Here is a 19,636-nt window from a genome sequence, read left to right as displayed (position 1 = left end):
GTATGTACAAGACAAAGACGCGTAACTGGTCCTTGCAAGTGAAATAGTAAAGACTCCTCTGTGGAAACATACACACACGTGTGCACACACACACACTCCATAGACATGTATATAACAAAAGAATATCTTTTATTTGTAGTCCATCACCACAGCCCTGGTAGGCTATTCTGCACCAAAGCCAATGGAGAAACACATGACAAGCTTATACAATAGAGAAAAGAGAAGAAGTCAACTGGATGGTAAGCAGTACGTGTTTACATTTCTGTGTCTCACTCCGGACACCACACCTGCCTTACTAGAAAAAAAATTATTTTATTTGTTTAAATTTTTATACCAGATCTACCTAGCTCTAGTTCTATAATACCTGGCATACCTGCTGCGGCGTACAGCCACTCCTGTCCTATTCTGCTGACCATCGGGAGATTATTGCTGTGGGAATGATCATTACCCAGAGTCAACAAGAGAGTCAAAACAAAACAGGAACACAACAGGAACAAGAAGAACACAGCACATCTGGGTATTAGCAATAGTATTCACGCTGGCGAACGTGGGAAGTCCTGAAAGTTTTGGAGCACAGAGTCAAATGTCATCTACAACTTGAAATGGACTGGAGATTATCATGGTGCTGCAAAGCTGCCAGGATCCTCACACTTAAAATGTGTTTGCTCTCAATGGTAAAAATAGAGAAAGAAGACGCTTTCTGCAGATGGTCCATGTTTGTGCTTTTTTAATAATACTATTATCTTAATGAGGTCATAGTTTGGTTTGTTATACACTGGAGTTACAAAGAAAATTAAAATAGACTAAAATTTGAATAGCCCACCAATGGTAAACAGTACAGTATTTTTAGGGGGACGTTCCTCCCCCAATGAAAGCTTGGTAAGAGGAGTTGAGAGGTCACTGATAGAATGCCTATACATACAGACACATACATACATACCACACAAACACACATTCGGTCAAGCACGCCAACGCACTCTCACGTATATACTGTACAGATACAGTCAAAACAATGGAGCGAGAGACAAGATGGATTTCCACTAAAGTCTTCACAAAGCACAAATTCTTCTTTCCTTTCTCTTGTTCCATACCACTTTCGTGACAAATTTGTTTTTTTGTTTTGTTTTTTTAATTTCAAAAAAGTAGACATATACTGTAGCATCTCCACGCTGACTTTTAGTTAGGTTTGATTCCTCTTTGATGTCGAAGTCATCTTTACAGTCAGATAATCAAAAAAAACCAAAACCAAACGAACAAAAAAAAAAAACCAAAAAAAAAAAAAAACCCACATGAACAGTTTTGCGAAACTGTGTGACCACAACAATCCCATACATTCTGAAGTTCATGAGTCAAAATTAAATGTTCTTGTGGCAAAAGTACTCCAATGCGGCCCTGTCACAGTCTCCGCCGGAATAGTTCACACAGGACATTACCAGGTGACTGGTTATCTCCACTCTGCTCATTTTCTGGGTACGCCATCTCGTTCATATTTTACCTCCTTTACTCGAGTCCATCAGTTTTCTGAATACTCTCCGAAGTCCGATATCGTTACTCCTTCCTTGTGTATTGTCCAAGAACATTCTAGATACAAGGTTTCTGTTGGATTAGAACATTCCAGGGCCCGGACTGAAGCCCATGTCCATGTCGCGAGGCCTCATCTGACCCCCCATCATCATTGTCTGCTGCGGGGGGCCGCCCATGCCCTGCAGTGACATCATCATGTTAGGTGAGCCGCCAGGGCCTGGGTGGGCCATTTGTCTCCCCTGGATCATCCCTCCTGGGCCCCCAGGGGACATCATCCGGTGCTGAGGGCCCATCATGCCTTGGCCCATGAATCCCGGTGGCCGCATTGAATTGTGGCCAGGGTTGCCCATTGGCATGTCTTGAGGGCCCATTCCCCCAGGACCAGGTCCCCCTGACATCCCCCCCATAGCCTGCATTGGCATCCCCATCCTTGGTGGGCCGTCGCCCATCATGCTCTGCATGGGAAAGCCAGAAGGGTGTGGCGGTTTCCCCCCGGGGTTGTCTCCTCCACCTCGAGGGTAGTAAGACAGAGTCTGACTAGGCTTCTCTGAAGGGATTATCCTGGAGAGGTCAAACTCGGGAATACCAGAAGCTCCCGGCCGCATTACCTCATGAAGGTCTGCGTCACTGAATCCACCTTGCATGTTATTGAACTCTGGCCCACCAGGGGTATTGGGTTTGCACATACCCCCATCAGCCCCTCCCCCATGAGACATATTGCCCATCCGTCCTCCCATAGGTCCTCCCTCGCCCTGGAAACCCATAGGATGGCCAGGGAAGCCTTGGGGACCGGGACCATTGTGCGGAGAGAAAGGGCCTTGCTGGGAAGGTGACTGGGTTAGGGGATATCCCTGGCCCCGGTGAGGGTAACCCATGCGTCCCTGTGGCATCATTTGAGGGTTGGCCATACCAGGGTCTTGAGGATTTGGTGGTATCATCATACCATGAGGCATCATGCCTGGGCCCATATTCGGGGCATTGGGAGAGGGCATCTGTGGGGGCATGCCATGTGAGAGAGGCTGGGATCCCATTGGATTCATACCTAGAGGGCTTAGGGCAGGCATAGGTCCAGCATTTCCAGGTCCCATCATACGTGGATTGCCTTGGTGATTCATTGCCATACCTATAAGTCAAAAAGAAATTATTATATAGAGAGTATAGCGACTGGTAAAGCAGCTCAAGTTCAGAGAACTGAAATTAAATATTATACAGAAGATATTTCACGTCTTACCATTATTGTTCCCTGACGGCAGGTTAGGGGAGCGAGCTGGCGGTGAGTCATCATCAGAGCTGGCAACAGTCTTTATGGCATCGTGGTAAAGTGGGGTGGAGCTGGGCATTGCAAACTTGGACATGCGTGACATCATGATGGAGAGCGGGTTCTGGGATAGTGTTGGTTCAGGAGGTATGGTGTAAGGGCTACCAGACGGGACATTGCCTGGGAGAGACATGGAGCCAGATGGAGCCCCTGATGAAGGAGGGGCTGAGGGAGGGCCGTTACCTCCTAGAGGACAACATATGAAGAAACAGAGGACATGACAAAGAAATGATTAAACACAACAGTCGATTTTTTTTCTTCTTCTGGATTGTTTTACATAAAAACTACCACAAGTGTCATTCCTTGCAATTTGTGTGCAAATTCAGACTTAGTAAGATAATGTGGCTCCTACATTATATGGCCAGAAGAGGGAGCCACTGGACCATAACCCACCCAACCCCACCCCACAGATGTGTTAATCTGAAAGATCTGATGAACATGGAAGATAACCACATCAGATCCATATCATTTTCAGTTTTTAGGTTGATTCTGTTTCAACAAGTTGAGTCAAATATCTGACATGTGACTACTGAGACAATAACTAAAATTCAACCCCATATCATTTAAAAAAAAAAATCCCAATATTAACTGAATACAACTTCTCTTTTTTCATCCTTTTTATTTAGGAATTTTCTTTTTGCAAGAAAAGGGTACAGATAACAACAGAAAAGGAAAAAAATGCATACCTTGCTCCATGCTTGGCATCATATTTGGTGAGGTGATACTGAGTGGAGGCTTGCCACCCTGAGGGGGCACTCCAGGACTCTGCATGGGTGGTTTTGGTGAGGAAGCCCATCCTGGAGATGGGTTCGGAAGAGAAGGAGATCTCATATGAACAGGAGAAGCACCTGCTGATCCCATCATGGAGTGAGGAGACTTCATTGGTGCTGAAGTTGGAGGTGCTGGGGGGGCAGCAGGGCCTGTGGAACCGGTGAGCATGCCAGCCAGTTGGGACGGTGTTTGAGGGGACTTAAGATTAGCCGAGGGAGAGCCCATCATGGGGGACTGCACTTGCCTCAGAGGAGGAGACTTAAGTGGATTAACACTGGGAGAGTTCCCACCTCCTGCTTGGACATTCAGATCTGCTGGCTTGCGGCCCCTCTGGCCTTGTGCAGGACCCCCAGCAGAGGGAATATGGTTAATACGGCCATTACCTCCGGTTGGTGTAGATCTGTGCTCTGGACCAAATGCTTGGTCTGCATGTGGACCCCTCATTCCTCCAGGACCCCCAGGGAAGGATCTCCCAGGCCCCATAGGAAAGTCTCCTGGCTGCGTCTGCTCAGGGAATGACCGACCCTGCATGGGCCTGCCTTGTGGACCCATATTCTCCATTGGCCCTCCACCCCCTCTCATTCTCATCATCTCATCAGGGCTCATATTCATGGGGGGATCTCGTAGTTTTGAAGGATGCATATGAGGTCCTGGCCCAGGGCCAGGCCCCATGCCGAACTCAGGTCCCATTTCCCGGCCCCCTATTCCTGGCAGTCTAGAGGATGGACTCATGGGACCATCACTGGGCATTCTGGGAAACATACCCATGCCATTACCTGGTTCCATCCCACTTCTTTGGTGTCCCATCATCCTCTGCATGTCCATCATCATCCCAGGAGGAAGACCCTTCTCTCCACCCATTCCTTGGTGAAACATTGCCTCTTGGACTGACTGAGGATTTGGGAAACGCTCACCACGAGCTCCTGGACCAGCAAACATTGCCCCAGGTCCTCCAGGGAAACGCGCTTCTCCCATACGGGGAGGCATCTCATCAGGCCATCCCATTCCAGGTCTCGGGGGGCCCTCCATCTCGGGATTCATCATGCCAGAGAAGCCAGGCATCCTCTGCATATGTGGGGGCATACCCCTGGGGCCAGGACCCATGCTCATGCGCTCTGGATAGTGATCCGGTGGCCCACCTGGTCCTCCCCACATCTCTCCTGGGCCCATCTGATAAGGAGGTGGGGGCCCTCGCATCATGCCACGTGGACCATGGGGGTGCATCATCATATCAGGACCAAGTGGCCGGTGTTGCATTTCTTGTTTCTTCCTCTTCTCTTCGTAAAATTCCTGCTGTAGCTTCAGCCACGCCACCTGTTCTGGGGTCATCTGTTCTCCATCTCCACATCCACCTGGGCCTCCCATGTGTGGACCCATTTCATCTTGTGGAAATGGGGGCATGTCCCTGGGACCATGGGGTGGGCCAAAAGGTGGACCTTGTGGACGAGGTCCTACTGGTCCACCTGGTGGGCCTAAACTCTGAGACTGCGCTATCATAGCCTGTAAGGGGCCCTGCTCAGACCTCCGAGGTGGCGCATCAGGGCCCCCATCATGGGGTCCACTATGGGATTGTTGAGCTCCGGCTGGCGGGGCATCACGGTCATCAGGGAAAAGCATGCGCTGAATATCTCGCAAGGTCTGCAGAGAGCGCTGCCGATGTTCTATCTGTTCTTGTGACAGACCCTCTGTGTTCACCTCCATGTTCAACAGCTCCTGGGTTAGCTGCTGGTGTTGCTGCTGCTGCTGGGGCGTCAGACCTGTTCCACCAGTTCCTCCACCCTGTCCACTTTCACCCGATGTTGGGGGATTGAGGCCAGCCTCTGGTTGGGTTACAGGGACCTGGTCAACTGGGGCTGTAGTGTTACTGGGGCTACTGCTGGGAATATTTTTGGATTCCATGCCTGTAGAGGATGAGCCTTCCTGCGGAAGAACACCAGATTGGCTCCCTTGATTTGAAGGCTGCGGTGGGGCTGGCTCTGACGTGCTGGGTAAGGACGGGTTGGATCCAGGCTGGTGGCTCTGATCTTGGGTGTGGGACGGAGGCTGCTGGGGAGGATTGGAGTCGTTTGCTGCATTGTTCTTTAACACAGAGAAAGAGAAACAGGATTGAGATGTAGCAGTGTCAACATAATCATGTTCATATATATATATAAAATTTCATATATGCCATGTATATATGTTAGTATATATTTACTATGAAATGAGTATTTACCAAGAGGAGGTGAGCTATGTCCCTGTTGTTGGAGATGTTTGTAATGTGGAAGACGATGATGTTTTCTATACGGCCACTAATAACCTCTTCAGCTGCCCTGAGGACAAGGAGGCAGACGGTTAGATATCAGTCATCAGACACAATAGTGAGTGTGAGTGTGTGAGACAGTAAGCCACATGAATGAGTACTAGATGCAACCATGAAGGTAATGCCAAGGTCAGCAGACTAAGAAAACTATTACACGTGCACACCTTCTACTGAGCATCCCCATCTTTGATCTCCAACTCCCAAAAGAGAGTGGTAATCTAAGCCAAGCATGTACTCCCACTGAAAAACACACGTGCTTGTGCAGATACACACAACAAATTTAGGCTATAATTGAAAAGGCTGGGTGAAGGACAGGCGAGGAAGCCAAGTACCTTAGTCCCACATATACAAACAGCTTTAACAGTCACTGATGACAGAAGCACAAAGATACACTTAATGAAAATATCAGTGTTAGCAATTCTATTTTAACTGTGTTGCTGCAGATGTAGGTTTTTATTATGTAAAAGAAAAAATTAAGCAATGAAATGATGGTTTACTTTCTATAAACTCATTAATATTTAGAAATTGGCTAGATAAACCAACTGTGAACACCAAAAATTAAACAGGAATATTCTACTTCTAAGCCAAAATATATGACAGATACGAAATAATAGAAAAGGTAACTTCTGGCTCCCTTACTTGTTAGCTATCCCTGTGCTGAAGACATAAACAAATTTTGAGCCTTGTTTCTGGCCACTAGCAGGCTCTGTTGTGGAGACTTGGCCTCCCAGTGTATTGTGGGAAGGCGTTGAGGAGCGACTGAGTCCGGCATTGGAGGTAGAATGTGTGACAGAGTCCTGGGGATTCACATCGCTGGAGTTTGAGTCTGCAGGGAGACAACAGGGTACACCCATGACTTTAAGCACAGGCTTATGGGAAATGTAGTTCTACTGAAAACCGCTGTCAAGTCAAGTTGATTAATGGAGGGAATATTATATATGCTTGAATGAACATGTTAACACACTTACTGAAGAATCCTCTGTTATCTTCGTCACTTTCCCCCCCAGAGTACCAGTCAGCTCCACTGTACGGCGCCCTCCTCTCCGTAACACATATCCTCTTCGCCCTGCTACTATCTGTACACACACACGCACACACAAAGCCATCAGTGGCCTTAGGTTTATCAGTGTGACTGGCAATGAGGGACTGCAAAGTATATCTTTCAAGATGTCCAATTTGTATTCTCTTTGCAGATTGTGTAGTATTAGCAAACAACACAGCAGATGATTTGATAATACTGTACAGGCTATGGTGATTCTTACCTGTTTCCTCACTGGTAGGCGTACCACTCTCTGGTTGTTCGGATGACTCCGCAGAGTTGTTCATGCTCCTTTTAGATTTCACCTTGGAGCTTGGGCCGGAGCTTAGGCCCTGGCCGTTTTTAAGCCCCACTCCACCTGCAACATTTTGAGCCCCTTTGGTCTTGGGGTCACAGGGTGAGGGCTGTGATTGGCTGCCCGTGCTCCCTGGTTTGCCCTGATTGGGCATTTTAGAGTCACTCTGGGCGGCAGTGGAGGGAGACACGACAGGAGGTGATCGTACCATGGCCTCCGTCTTAGGTTTAGGGCTGGAAAACAATGAATAGATAAAGATACAATTACACCATGAACTAAAGCAGCTACTTTTCCTTGAAAACTGTGAAAAACATTAGATATTTTGGATACAACAAAAGGCCAGGGGCATTTTAGCAGGCTTATCTAATAATCATTTTCTGGAATCGAGAATGAACCAGGTAAATTACAGATAAATGCGGAGACAGCTTGCCATCCATGAGGTCTTTAATCCCACGACACATAGTTATAACATGTGCCTTTTTCCCCTCCAATATGGTACCCAAAAGGGGTGGCAGAGAGAAAACCAAAGGAAAATGTGAACTTGGTGTTCTTTTTGTCCTTACAACACCACCACCACCACCCCCCAACTTGCAACTGCTAAACACAGCATCAGTTTGACAACCAACAGTTGGCATAGATGTCTGTGAACGCAAGATTAAGTTACTGGTATGGGGAATTCATTGCACACAGATCTGGTCTGCAAAAAGACAGGGCACCTACAAATGACTGCTGCTAACCGGCTCTGAGAGCAGCTCAGTTCAGGCAAGCAGGAAACATCCAACTGGCAGAGAACTTCCATACCACACCCTAATATCTTTCTTTCTTCCTCATATACACACACATATGCACACGTACACACATTTGTACAAGTAGCATAAAACAAATGCCAACATGTCCAAAAGGTTCAGCCACAGCTCTGCACACTGTATGTATGTAGAGACAGACACACGGCCAGCAGAACAAGAAGGCAAAGCCATAAGTTTGGCAGTCCATGCAGTCATTTCCAGAGGCTCCAGAACCATGAGTCAGCAGGGAAAACTTCCAAGCCCAGTGTACTCCCTGACCCTGGAAGAGCTCTGGATCACACATCAAAACCTTACGTGTAAACTAATAATTCACAAAAGATGATTTTACATTAGCGTTACACCTGACCAACACCTAATTTCCACACCATACAAGTGAAGCAAATTGTTCAGGTTTGTACCACCTTCTTGACCTTGCCAACATGCAACTCCTATAGATTTATCAGGTATCGTGTAGACATACTTGCTTACAAGCCTCACTGCACAATACAATTACTACAATTAAAGACATCAAGAGAGTAAGTTCAACTCAGTAAAGAGAAATGAAAATACCAGAGTAGTACAGTAAAAACCTTAAAAAGCATAAGGATAACATGTTAGCTTTATTTTATTTATTGTTTTTATTTCATTTTACTTTTTTTTTTTCATTTTAGATGTGCAAGTGAGATGACTTTATAAACGGTCGAGCCTTCCTCTTTAAGAAGAAAGCCCTGTAGGTAACGTGTGTGCCTCAGGGTCCTTGCAGGGACTGAGTGACTCCGTCTGTTGAGTGTGTAGAAGAAGTAACATTACAATCATTAAGCCACAGCCACTGGTGAAGTGCAAGCAGACAGAGGTAATTAAGTTAAAGTAATCAGCCAAAAGTGTCTAGATAGGGCCTAGTTTCTGTGTTAACAGCCATCCAAACACATTCTCTGCCTGCTGCTACAGAAAAGTAAATGATGTCCATGCAAGAAGATTACTTAAGAGTAGTTTCTAACTATGGCTAGATTTTCTAGCCAAGCTAGAGAAGAGACACCATTTTAAACTAGGTCTTCCTACCAGGTTTAGGAGCTGGAATAGAAAAAGAAATATCCGTCCTGTCTCCCTCTGCTCTCCTTTTTCTCTTCACTTTGCCTTCATTCCCCCAAATAGTCATGGCAGACAGTTGCGCCTCCTGTAGCCTGGTTCTACAAAAGGTTTCTTCCTGTTCAAAAGGAGTTTTTCTTTCTCACTGTCACGCTTGCTCATACCGGATCATCTAATTGTTGGAGTTTTCTGAGTACTGCAGGGTCTTTAAATAAACCAGAATTGAACTGAAATTGAATTGAACTCTGTCCCCACATGCATCAGTTAGCGAAAGAGCTGCCCCATTCTTGATGGCTATAAGGATTTAAACGACATGCTGATTGTAAGCAGCGTAAACACATTTGACAGCACGAATATGTTTATTTCTTACATTCAAATACTAGAATGACAGCTCTCTAGAAAGTACAGTACATATGAGCAAAAACACGCCTCAATGTGGCCTCGGTCTTGCTGATTTTTAAAGTTAATATTGCTTATTTCAACTAAATCTAAGCTGGAAAAACGGGCAGAGCTTCTCAATTTGCCCCTTGTTCTTAACTGTTGTTTAATGACCCTGGCTTTTTTTCTTCTTCTTCTACTTTTTTTTTCCCCAATTACGTAAAAAAAGATTTGTCATGGACAGATGTTTCCCCAGTAAAGTTTGATTACATGTTATTGAAGCTAAATAACAAGCCTAAGTGGTTTAGTCATCATTAATAGTCCACCAAACTGTCTAGGAAGGTTGTCTTAACCAACAAAAAAAAAAAAAAAAAAAAAAAAAGGTAGTAGTTTTTCAAACAACCCTTTAAACAGTTTTATTTACATGTACTTCTAAAGATTTTCATGCAGTTAAAAATCCTTTGCTGTCCATCATAAACAGTCTTGGTTAAACATTATTTTAATCCATAGCTTTAATATATAGTCAGTATAACCTAGACTTCAGTTACACACATACCCACAAAATAGCTGATCATTTTTAGAAAGCAAGTATCACAGGGCTATATCCACAGGTTGTCACATTGTATGAATCCACTCACCTTTGTGTGTTGGTGGACGGGGAGTTCTTTAGCCTATTGGAGTTCATTGATGGAGCTCCCAAGACTACAGAACAGGGTGGAGTGATGAGCTGGTGAGGACTGCCTGTGTGTGTGAGCGGCGCTTTTGCACGCACGTTCCTGGAGCCAGGAACAGGATTCCCAATGTTCGACAGGTTTCCCCGACCGTCCTTGGCCTCTTCTCTCTCTTTCTTTCCTCGTTCCCTCTTGCTGAAATGTGTCGCTGCTGTACCTGCCGCCGCTGGCCTCTCCTCTTGGACCTCCAACATTCTCTCTACGTCCTTGTCTGTGTGGGTGTGCGTGTATGTGTATGTGTGTAAGTGTATGTGTGTGTGTGGGAAAAGTGTGGAAAAAAATAACAATAGTCCAGAAGGCTTCTCTTGTTCTTGTTCAGTGTGTATTTATGAAATTCCCCCAAGGGGGCTTTCAACGGCCCTTGGGCACACTGTTGAGAGAAAAGAAGGAGAAAAAGGACCGTTAACAAAACTGGAAAAGGCAGACGCCGTCTCAAGAGAGTTCAAAGCGACACTCTACCCAAAGTCTTCTTATTATCAATCTTCCTGTCTATGAGTGAAAGATGGAAAAGTTGATTTTTTTCCCCCCTCTTTTAAAGTTGCTTTGGGCAAAACAGGGCTTAAAAAAAGTCATTCTGACATTATTCAGTAAGAAAAATCGTAGGTCAAATTAATTACTTGACCACTTACACAGACTTCAGTCTTTGTTAATTGTAACCTCAGCATGTTTGTTTTTCCCCCAGTGTCTGAAATGTCTGCTTATAGTGCATTTTTTTCGCCCTCAACACACTCAGTGCTTCATACACAGACTTTATATGGGCAGGCCGCCCAGGTATGTTAAGACCCGCCCAAATACATTTAGAGACAGGCTTTAGCATTATTCCATATCCATCTGAGAGAATGATGCCATCAGCAACGAGCAGACAATACCCTTTGTTTTTATTTTTAAAATTCAGACACCGCTAACCTGCTTGCCAGAAGATCAACAGCCTGGTTTCTACTACGACAGCTTTCAACATCATCCAGCTGCTTTCCAAGATCATCACATCCTGCAAATGGACAAATTCCACATGCGCCGTCTTATACTTAATTTATGGTACAGACGTTGTCTGTTTGCATAGGTATTTGCCTGCAGAGAGGCTCTCCGTAGGCAACCAACTCCAATGTCAAAAGTCCTCAAAAAAACCAAAAGCACATAGCTCGACGTGGATGAGTGTATGCATAACCTGAACCCTGACGGCTTGAAGAGTGGGCCACAAACAGGAGCAGCATGAGAAGCCACAGTGGACACTTCTTTATTTTTAACACTTGGTTTCACTTCAGCAATTTGTACGTTATAACCCTGCTTTTGTCCACAAGTGATGGACCACAAGCAAGCAAAAGTAGCCCACAGACCAGTTGTTTGTGGCACCGCCCCCTAGTGACAGTAAACAGCTACAACATGTATACGGCCATCCACAAAGCTGTCTGCAATACCACCGCAGAAGCGCCTTGGAGCCCTTAGACTGCAGCTGGTAATGATAATCTTCTTCAACTCTATAGATCTGCTGTGTCCTCAAGGACTACCAACTGGGGGAGAAATGGTTCATGTGTTTGTATCGAGTGCTTCAGAGCAGACAAAGTCTACCACATCCAGCTGCAGTCCAAAATGGTGAAGGATAAGAGACTCATTAAAGAGACGGCAGATTATAATGCTCCACTAATAATCACCAAGTACTTCGCAATTGTATTTGCAGGAAAACGTTACAAAATAAAATAATCTAATAATTTGTTTAAGAAATTGTGCATACACTGTCTTTGGAAGCTCATGGGTGTTCCTACAAATACCCCTCGCAAATACAATCTAAATCTGTTGTGAACTCTGAAAGTACGTATATCATTTCAGTCCTCATTGTTCAACATGTGTTTGTTAAAGCAACTGACCAGCTGACAGAACAAAGACTGTAAAAAATGTAAAAACAGCAAAGACAAAACATCAGTCTTTCCCTCCACTAACTCTATAATTTGATTCAATTTATAAATCATCAATATGCAAGATCAATCATCTCAAGGTGCTTGATAATATAAATGATCCACTATAAGCTGATACGGAGTCTGGTTCAATATTAACTGATAAAAGCTAAGTCACAACCCGAACGCTGCCACCACTGCTTAGTTTGTCCACCAGAGAGCACCAATATTTATCTGGAAATAAATCTGTTGATTTATATATAATGATTTTACAATTAAAAAAAAAACCAAAACACCAGTTAGGTTAGTCATTGATACTTTCTTTATCTTTGGCACATGTGGTAGAGCTGTCGAGCTGGTACTGTGACTCACACCAATCACTGTCTTTTGTGTGTGTTGGTGAGTGAGAGCAAGAACTGCATGAGAATCCTGTTCAAGAGAGCAGCCCAGTCAGTGAGATTACATTGTCATCCTGAAAATATTTAGGAGCTCTTCCAAAACACTCAGCATTGTAACTGGCTCCAGAGTCCCCCTGGGGAGAGGGAGGTGGAGTGGTGTTTGGGGGTTGTGTCGCCCCCTTTTCTACTTGTATGGGGGGATGGTGGCAGCACTGGGAAGCAGACAAATACACCGACTCCTGCTACAGCAGCAACACTCATCTTTCACTGGTCACAGAAGAAGTGATTTACAGCAGTCAGGAGCACAGATTACTGCACACAGGCAGACGCTGGCTTCTCAACAGAAACAGAGGAGGCTTGTAGAACCAAATTAAACTGACTAGATTAACCTTTAAATTAAAAAAAAAATACTGTAGTGGAAACACTTTAGAGAAATGCTAGGCTCATTATTACAAATGTAACGAAAGGCAACTTCTTTTACGCATTTTATATCGAAGCATGTATAATTCTGCAGCTGTGATATACAGCATGAAACAGAAACAAGAGCTTCTGTTAACGCGACAGTCCCCATAGAAAAGTTCAGTTAAACTTTGTGTCTGAATAATTACACACTACCAGCTGAACAGACACTCAGAGAACAAGTTCTGCTGTTAACGTCTTGTTTCTAAAATTGGAACTTGTGCTAGAGGGGAGTCTGGATTAAGGAAACGATGACACTATATCAGATGCTATTGGCTACTGTGTACCGGCCACAAAAACTTCAATTTCTCAGGGTTCCCTTCACTTTAACAATATAAACTGAATTTAATGTCTGTCTCCAAGAGAAATCTGTAATTGGATGAACCTTCCTGCCCCTAAAAAGTTTAAATGTACAGTACAAAACCTAATGAGACATTAATAAAGCCTACTTCTAAAGTGGCATCTGATTGTGATTGTTGGTGTTTTTAAACAGGTAAAATGTTTAAGACACCAGTAACAATTAGGACCTTTAGGGGGTGTACCATTTCATTTGTACATTAAAAAAGCAATGGAAGTCAGAAAAAAAAAGCTGACCGACATTTAAACACTATGTACTTTGCACGCCCGGCCAAATGCAGCACAAACTGGGCATGATTGTCAGCTAGGGAAAGTTAGGCTCCTCTATTCCCTCTTCACAAGGTGCTGAGGGATGTATACTAAACTCTTTTCAACCATCCACAAGCACTTTGCTTAAAGCTCGGTGAACCCTTTAGGATAAGATGTCCAGTGCAAGCTAAAAATGTTCAGACCTGGTGGGATCAGGCAGTACTTGGCCTTCGCTCACTCCTTCACCATGAAGCAACACTAAAGGAGGAAAGCCTCGAGAGAAGAGTTAGAAAAAAATAAAATAAAATAAAATCACTTAAAAAATATATATTTTGTTTGCCTTAGTAGATATAGTTTATAATATATCAAAGAACCAGTCTTCTACTTCATTCAACCCCAACTTGCATGTAAGCCCTGGAGGGGCTTCATCTAAATCTAAACCCCAATCATAAGCATATGCGTGTGATGCAAGTTTGTGCGCGTACATGGAAGCAAACAGCAGGAACTGTCAATCATCTGTTCTCTCCAATCGCACACTAACAAGACACTAATTGGAAAGCTTGCTGACATGATTGTCATAAGGAATACACGGACACACACACACACATCAGGTGTGTAGGTTCCAGCATGTCTCACAGACACATATAAACAAGAAAGCATCATAGAGGTAATCACAGAGAATTCTCTTCCTCCACCTCCAGTAAAGATGCTGAACTGTCTATCACGGCAAACACGAGGAGATGCAGTTCATGCAAGTTAATGGGAAAACAGCATAATGACGCTCCAAAAATGAGCGTTTTGCCTGTGATATAAATATGAAGTCCCCCATAAAAAAAGGGGGCAGAAAATAGTTCAATTCAATTAGATTTGGGCTTTCCGATGCAGGTGGCACTGGAAGACTATTTTATTTTCATGCTTATGTAACAGTCATCGTATGCTGCCTGCTTAGAGAGTAGACCCTTCCAATCTACGTCACCCAAATTCCTCTGAAGGGGAGTGGGAGGCTTTATAGCAATGCAGTATCTACTGGTATACTCCGCTGGTACGGTGTGGGATCAGCGAGAAGAAAGGAACCCTGACCTTGCTGTCAACGTAGTCCACTGGCTGAAAATTTTAAACACAACAAAGATTTTTTTTTTTTTTTTAAAGAAAAAAAACAGCACGCACACACACACACACACACGTAAACACACTCACCCCATCTCTCTTCCCTCATCTCAGCCCTGCTGGTGGCTGTAAAAGGGCCTGCTGATGTTTCAGCCTTATTTATGCAAATCCCATTTTGCAGTTCAGTCACAATGGAGTATTGCTCCCTCTTTCTCACTCTAGCTTCCCTACCCGCTCTCCGTCTGTTCACCCTCCATCTCAAGAATTGCTTTTGCCCATTATTTGTTTAGAGGAAATATCAAAAAGCATTATTTCCACCTCTTCTGTTTTCTGTAAGAATATACAAAACACATGGCCATCAGCAATCAACTGTACAATCTGGAAAAGCAGCAGCCAACTCAGTGCAGAAAAAACAAAACAAAACCAAAAAAAACAACGCTCTACATCTCATCACAAGAGCTTATACACACACACTTCAATTTGGTGAAATGGTCACATGAATAAAAGCTTATACGCAACAAAATGATTTTTTTTTAATCTGTCAGAGTGGTCAAATAAGGATGTGCCTTATGTCAAAATATGCCTCAAGTTTTCTTATGAAAACGCATTTTAAACCTTCCAAATGTTCAAACTATGTTTGATTTCTTCCCTCACGAGTTAAATATGTAGTGAAAATCTGGATAACTTTTGTCAAAGTAAGCCACAGGTGGTGATTAGAGGATAGCGGCACATCGAATTTCTGTACTTTTACAAAAATCTCCCTGAGTCAGTGCTTTAACTTTGTCAGTGTACTGTGTGTGTAATGGGAACAAAGCATAACACAGTGGTGTCTGTGTCAGATACTGCTACTGTGTGTTTATCAACATGGGCTTGAAATGTTAGACTGGATTATAAAATTTATGATGGCTGCTCTGAATGACTATATTACTTTTTGCTTTAGTTATTTTTTTTTTTTATGGTTTTTCCAATCTACATGCGCTGTACTCTACCTTAAATTGCATCTTAGCTTCTTGAAGGACAGGTAAATCTTCTATATCTGTTTGCTCTACTTGTGATTTGAATTGAGTTTTTATAAGGTTCTCAGTACAAGTGAGTATGTAGTGAGTAGTAAGACAGCAGGGCCACAAAGTTAGAAAAGTGGCTGTAATGTCACTTAAACAGAAATACTGAGTTACACCAAGCAAAACTTGCCAATCTGTTGAACTCAAGGATAATAAGTTTTATCATTTATACATTAAACTTTTCATTTGCAATTCTACTTCATTATGAAGCTGCCACCGCTAAAATACTAGCATTTTAGTTTATGTAAAGTTTAATGCAAATCTAAAATGATGACGATGATGTTGATATGCAGCTTTAGCTCAGGTAATAAACTGCACAACCTGCACAAGGAAACATTACAGCTACTTTCAGCTACTACCTTCACATACCCGTCTTGAAGAAGTGAGACACAAAAAAAAACAAAAAAAACAACAAAAAAAAAAAACAGGCTCACAGAAAATATGAAAGTAAGATAAAGATATCTGTTAGACATTAACAATACCACAGTGTAGGAAACACCTGCATGCTCACCTGTTCAGGTGACTTCCTGAAAGGACTGCCAGCATGCCACACCCTGCGTTGCGCTCATTATTTACACTTGGCGAACACAGAATGCAAAGAATCCCGAATGTCACTAAAGATAGAGCTGTGACGCCACTAGACTAACATTTGACATTATGCATGCACTGTGAGAGGAGCAAGGACGCACGCACAAGTATGACCAGGCTTCCTTTTCTACTGAAATCAAGTTGTTACAAGAAACTTTTAAAAGTCTTCCGTATTTTCCAAATTGTTGACTGCTCCCACAGTCCAATATTTACACACCTCCATCTTTCTCCTTTTTTTCCTCAGCTCCGTCCATTACTTCCAATATTAGCTTTCCTACTGGTCCTGCACAACAGCCTTCCCAATTCAACCCATCCTCAACACATGTTCTCCTCTGGTCTGCAGACCGGCTCCACCATCCCCTGGGAGGCGACATGTGTGTAATGTCACACTGTGTCATATCATATCGTGGTGACAGAAGCCTCACCGTATCCATCACAGTGATGGAAGTGGCAACGAAAACAGGAGGATGGGAAAGGGGTGTGATACGGTAGTCATTACACAAGCCGTTGTCTTCACAGAGAGTGCGGGTGGGTGTCTGTCTCCCAGTCGTGTGCAAGTAGGCACACACACACACGCTGACTCACTAGTGGCACATCTGCTGGCGTGGCCTGGGAATGGTGCCATGTGTAGTGGCCAGCTCCGGCAGCAGGACTGGCACTCAGCACTCTGGCCTGCTCTGATCTCCGTCTCACACACTTCACCCCGCACTTCCATCTCTTTCCATCTGCCCTCTGTCTCTGCATCCCTGGCTAAGTGACTGTGCCCTGCTCACACACTCACATAAAACACACACACACACACACACACACACACACACACACACACACACACACCTTTGTGCTCAATACGAGACAAAGAAAACAGGATAACTGGCAACAACGTGCCCGTACTTCTATGACAGGAAGTGCAAATTAAGGGGGTTGCTAGTATCAAAACCTGACAGTAAGATTTTTAAAAGGTATCAAGGTAAAAAGAATCCAACAATATTTCACACTTATCAAATACAGCACATCTTGGACTTTATAGATGAAACATCAAAGACTGCGCAACTTTTGGATCCCAGATAAGACTTGGAACAATAAAGCACACCTAAAACATTTATACAAGAATAAAACTGGTTGTAAAACCCTTCAATGTCCATTTGCATCACAGTCAACCAATCAGGTCAAACTGTAGCTGAGAATTCTACTGGTTATGAAGTATACTCTGTTAGCTGGAGAAAGCAGAAAGACAACCAGAGCTGGAAGCGAGCTTGTGAACATCGATGCCTGTGGGTGCAGTTCTCAACCCTTATACCTAGAAACTGGTTGCAATTCTATTAATTCTGCTTCATGACTAGCACATCTTAGCATAGTAAGGCATACTAACTCATGACATACCATAATATGAGAGACTTTATTCTGGACCTAAGGAGTCTAATTCTGGGTTGGATGTCTGAATGATTACGTTCACCCATCTGTCCATTTTTAAGAAGCCCATAGCTTTGCAGTCAACCCATGCAGTCACAAGGACAACATGCAAACTCCACAATTATAATGTACATGTATCCCAGTAGATTTGCTTTCAGCTGTGACATCAAAATACATTGTGTCACACTGCAGAGTACAAAGTGATTGAGGCAAAAGAAAACTCCAGCAAGGAAAAGAGGGAGGAAAAAAAATTAAACTGCCTCTCTTTAAGTCTGCTTGTTAGCTGATGGTGCATCATCCTGCCAATTAACTGCTGGTGGTCTCTCTTTGGGTCTGTTCAGGTCAACTGCATTTCAGATCTAGTCCAATTATCTTAAGGTCCATTTAAGACTGCGTATGAATTTTTTCAGATCCCCTCTGGATCCCTTTAGATCAAAATTTTAAACCCATGAAGACCTCTAGTAGACCTGCTAATTAAGGCAAGAGCACTCCTGGAATCAGCAGTCAGTGCAGCAAATATGAGCAGTAAACAGTAAGGCACATACGCATTTTCCCCTCTAAATAATGATTTCTCTCATTCCTATCTCAGATCTGAATTAACACAGGAACAGCACTCAGTTAAGAGAAACTCTGCTGCCCTCTGTGCAGACCCCTTCTTTCCTCCCTTCCCCTGCTCTCTGGTCCGTGACTCCCCTTCCTTCATCCGCACAGTCGCTCCCACACTCGGGCCACATTCCAACCTTGCTCATGCTGGGAGGACGTCTCCCTGTGACTACAAGCATTGTGGGAAATCCCAACGGCCAGGCCTTTCAGCAGCCATGTAGACCACTGAGGTAAAGAGGAAAAGAAATTTGCGTTCTTCACCGGTCAACAAGCTTTTCTTGCAAGCGACTTGTTATTAGTAAAAACGTTTCATTAATCAAACTGCATCAAATTTTAAAAAGAAAATTAAGCAGGAGAGATGACAACACACTATGCAAAACCTCAAGATGTGCTTACCCAAAATATTTTCCATACATTCTTTTCTGTATTTTACAAACCACAGCGGCCACAAGAAACAGGCTTTGCAACCTTTCAAACTACGTAACAAAGCTCAGGCATCTTTACTGACCTGGTATTTCCTAAAGAGAGAAACTACACACAAGCACACGCACGCACGCACACACACACACACAGAGTATATAATAGATGTTCTATCTTCGTTCTTCTATCGTACAACAAAATTAGCACTCTGGAGAGAATATGAGACAGATTGTGTCCCTGAATTACCCCAGTTTACACTGGTGTGTCATACCCATGGAATTTTAAACACACTGGCTAAGACCTGCCTAATTAAATATACAGTCACATCGCAATATACACGCACATAACCATACTGGTGCACAGGCAAATACCAACATGAGGCAGTACTTAGCTGTCCTAATAATGTCGGAGATCCACTGAGAACTCTGCTTCAAGTTTATGGCATGTGCTGTTCCCATGAGTCAGAGCATGCTCGTGTGCATTTCTGTCTGAGCTTCCTTTAGGTCCCTGGATATAACCATGGAATCGCTGCAATAAGTGATACAGTAAAGCCATGCAAGAGCAATGCTCCTGGTAAACTAACTTAAAATGCAATCTTCAAATTAATGGTGATGCTTCTTAATCCTGATATCAGATGCATGCTGAGCATCCTGCCTGGTTTCTTTTCATGCAATTTATTCACCAATAACTACGTTTTTTAACTGCCAACATAACTCAAGAAAATACATTTTCAGAATGAAGCTTATAGTTGTTTTGTTCATCACATTCATGATCTAAAACTGATTAAGAAACAACACATTCAAGTCCTTTGCTCACAACCACAAGCAGGTGGCTCGAATTACTCGACAGCGGGTTTAAAAAAAAAAAAA

At 43.6% G+C, this 19,636-nt stretch overlaps 1 protein-coding gene across 3 annotated transcripts in view; it reads right to left on the bottom strand.

Annotated features, from left to right (window-relative positions):
* Positions 1-110: 110 nt before the first annotated feature.
* Positions 111-19,636, bottom strand: part of bcl9 (BCL9 transcription coactivator) — a 28,103-nt gene continuing 8,577 nt past the window's right edge. For 2 of the 3 annotated variants that reach the window (XM_005460008.4, XM_005460007.4), the window contains exons 3-10: positions 10,134-10,596; positions 7,175-7,479; positions 6,881-6,988; positions 6,552-6,738; positions 5,826-5,922; positions 3,529-5,692; positions 2,756-3,028; positions 111-2,647 (exon numbers count right to left, since the gene is read on the bottom strand). In XM_005460008.4, coding sequence (XP_005460065.1) covers positions 1,605-2,647; positions 2,756-3,028; positions 3,529-5,692; positions 5,826-5,922; positions 6,552-6,738; positions 6,881-6,988; positions 7,175-7,479; positions 10,134-10,420 — 4,464 coding nt within the window. In that variant the 5' untranslated portion in view covers positions 10,421-10,596 and the 3' untranslated portion in view covers positions 111-1,604. Of the gene's footprint in view, positions 2,648-2,755; positions 3,029-3,528; positions 5,693-5,825; positions 5,923-6,551; positions 6,739-6,880; positions 6,989-7,174; positions 7,480-10,133; positions 10,597-16,919; positions 17,100-19,636 lie in introns of all 3 variants that reach the window. The other variant, XM_005460009.4, reaches the window with a different exon arrangement.

Source organism: Oreochromis niloticus, linkage group LG16 (genome assembly GCF_001858045.2).
Source record: "Oreochromis niloticus isolate F11D_XX linkage group LG16, O_niloticus_UMD_NMBU, whole genome shotgun sequence".
NCBI lineage: Eukaryota > Metazoa > Chordata > Actinopteri > Cichliformes > Cichlidae > Oreochromis > Oreochromis niloticus.
This window is presented reverse-complemented; position numbering and strand designations above follow the sequence as displayed.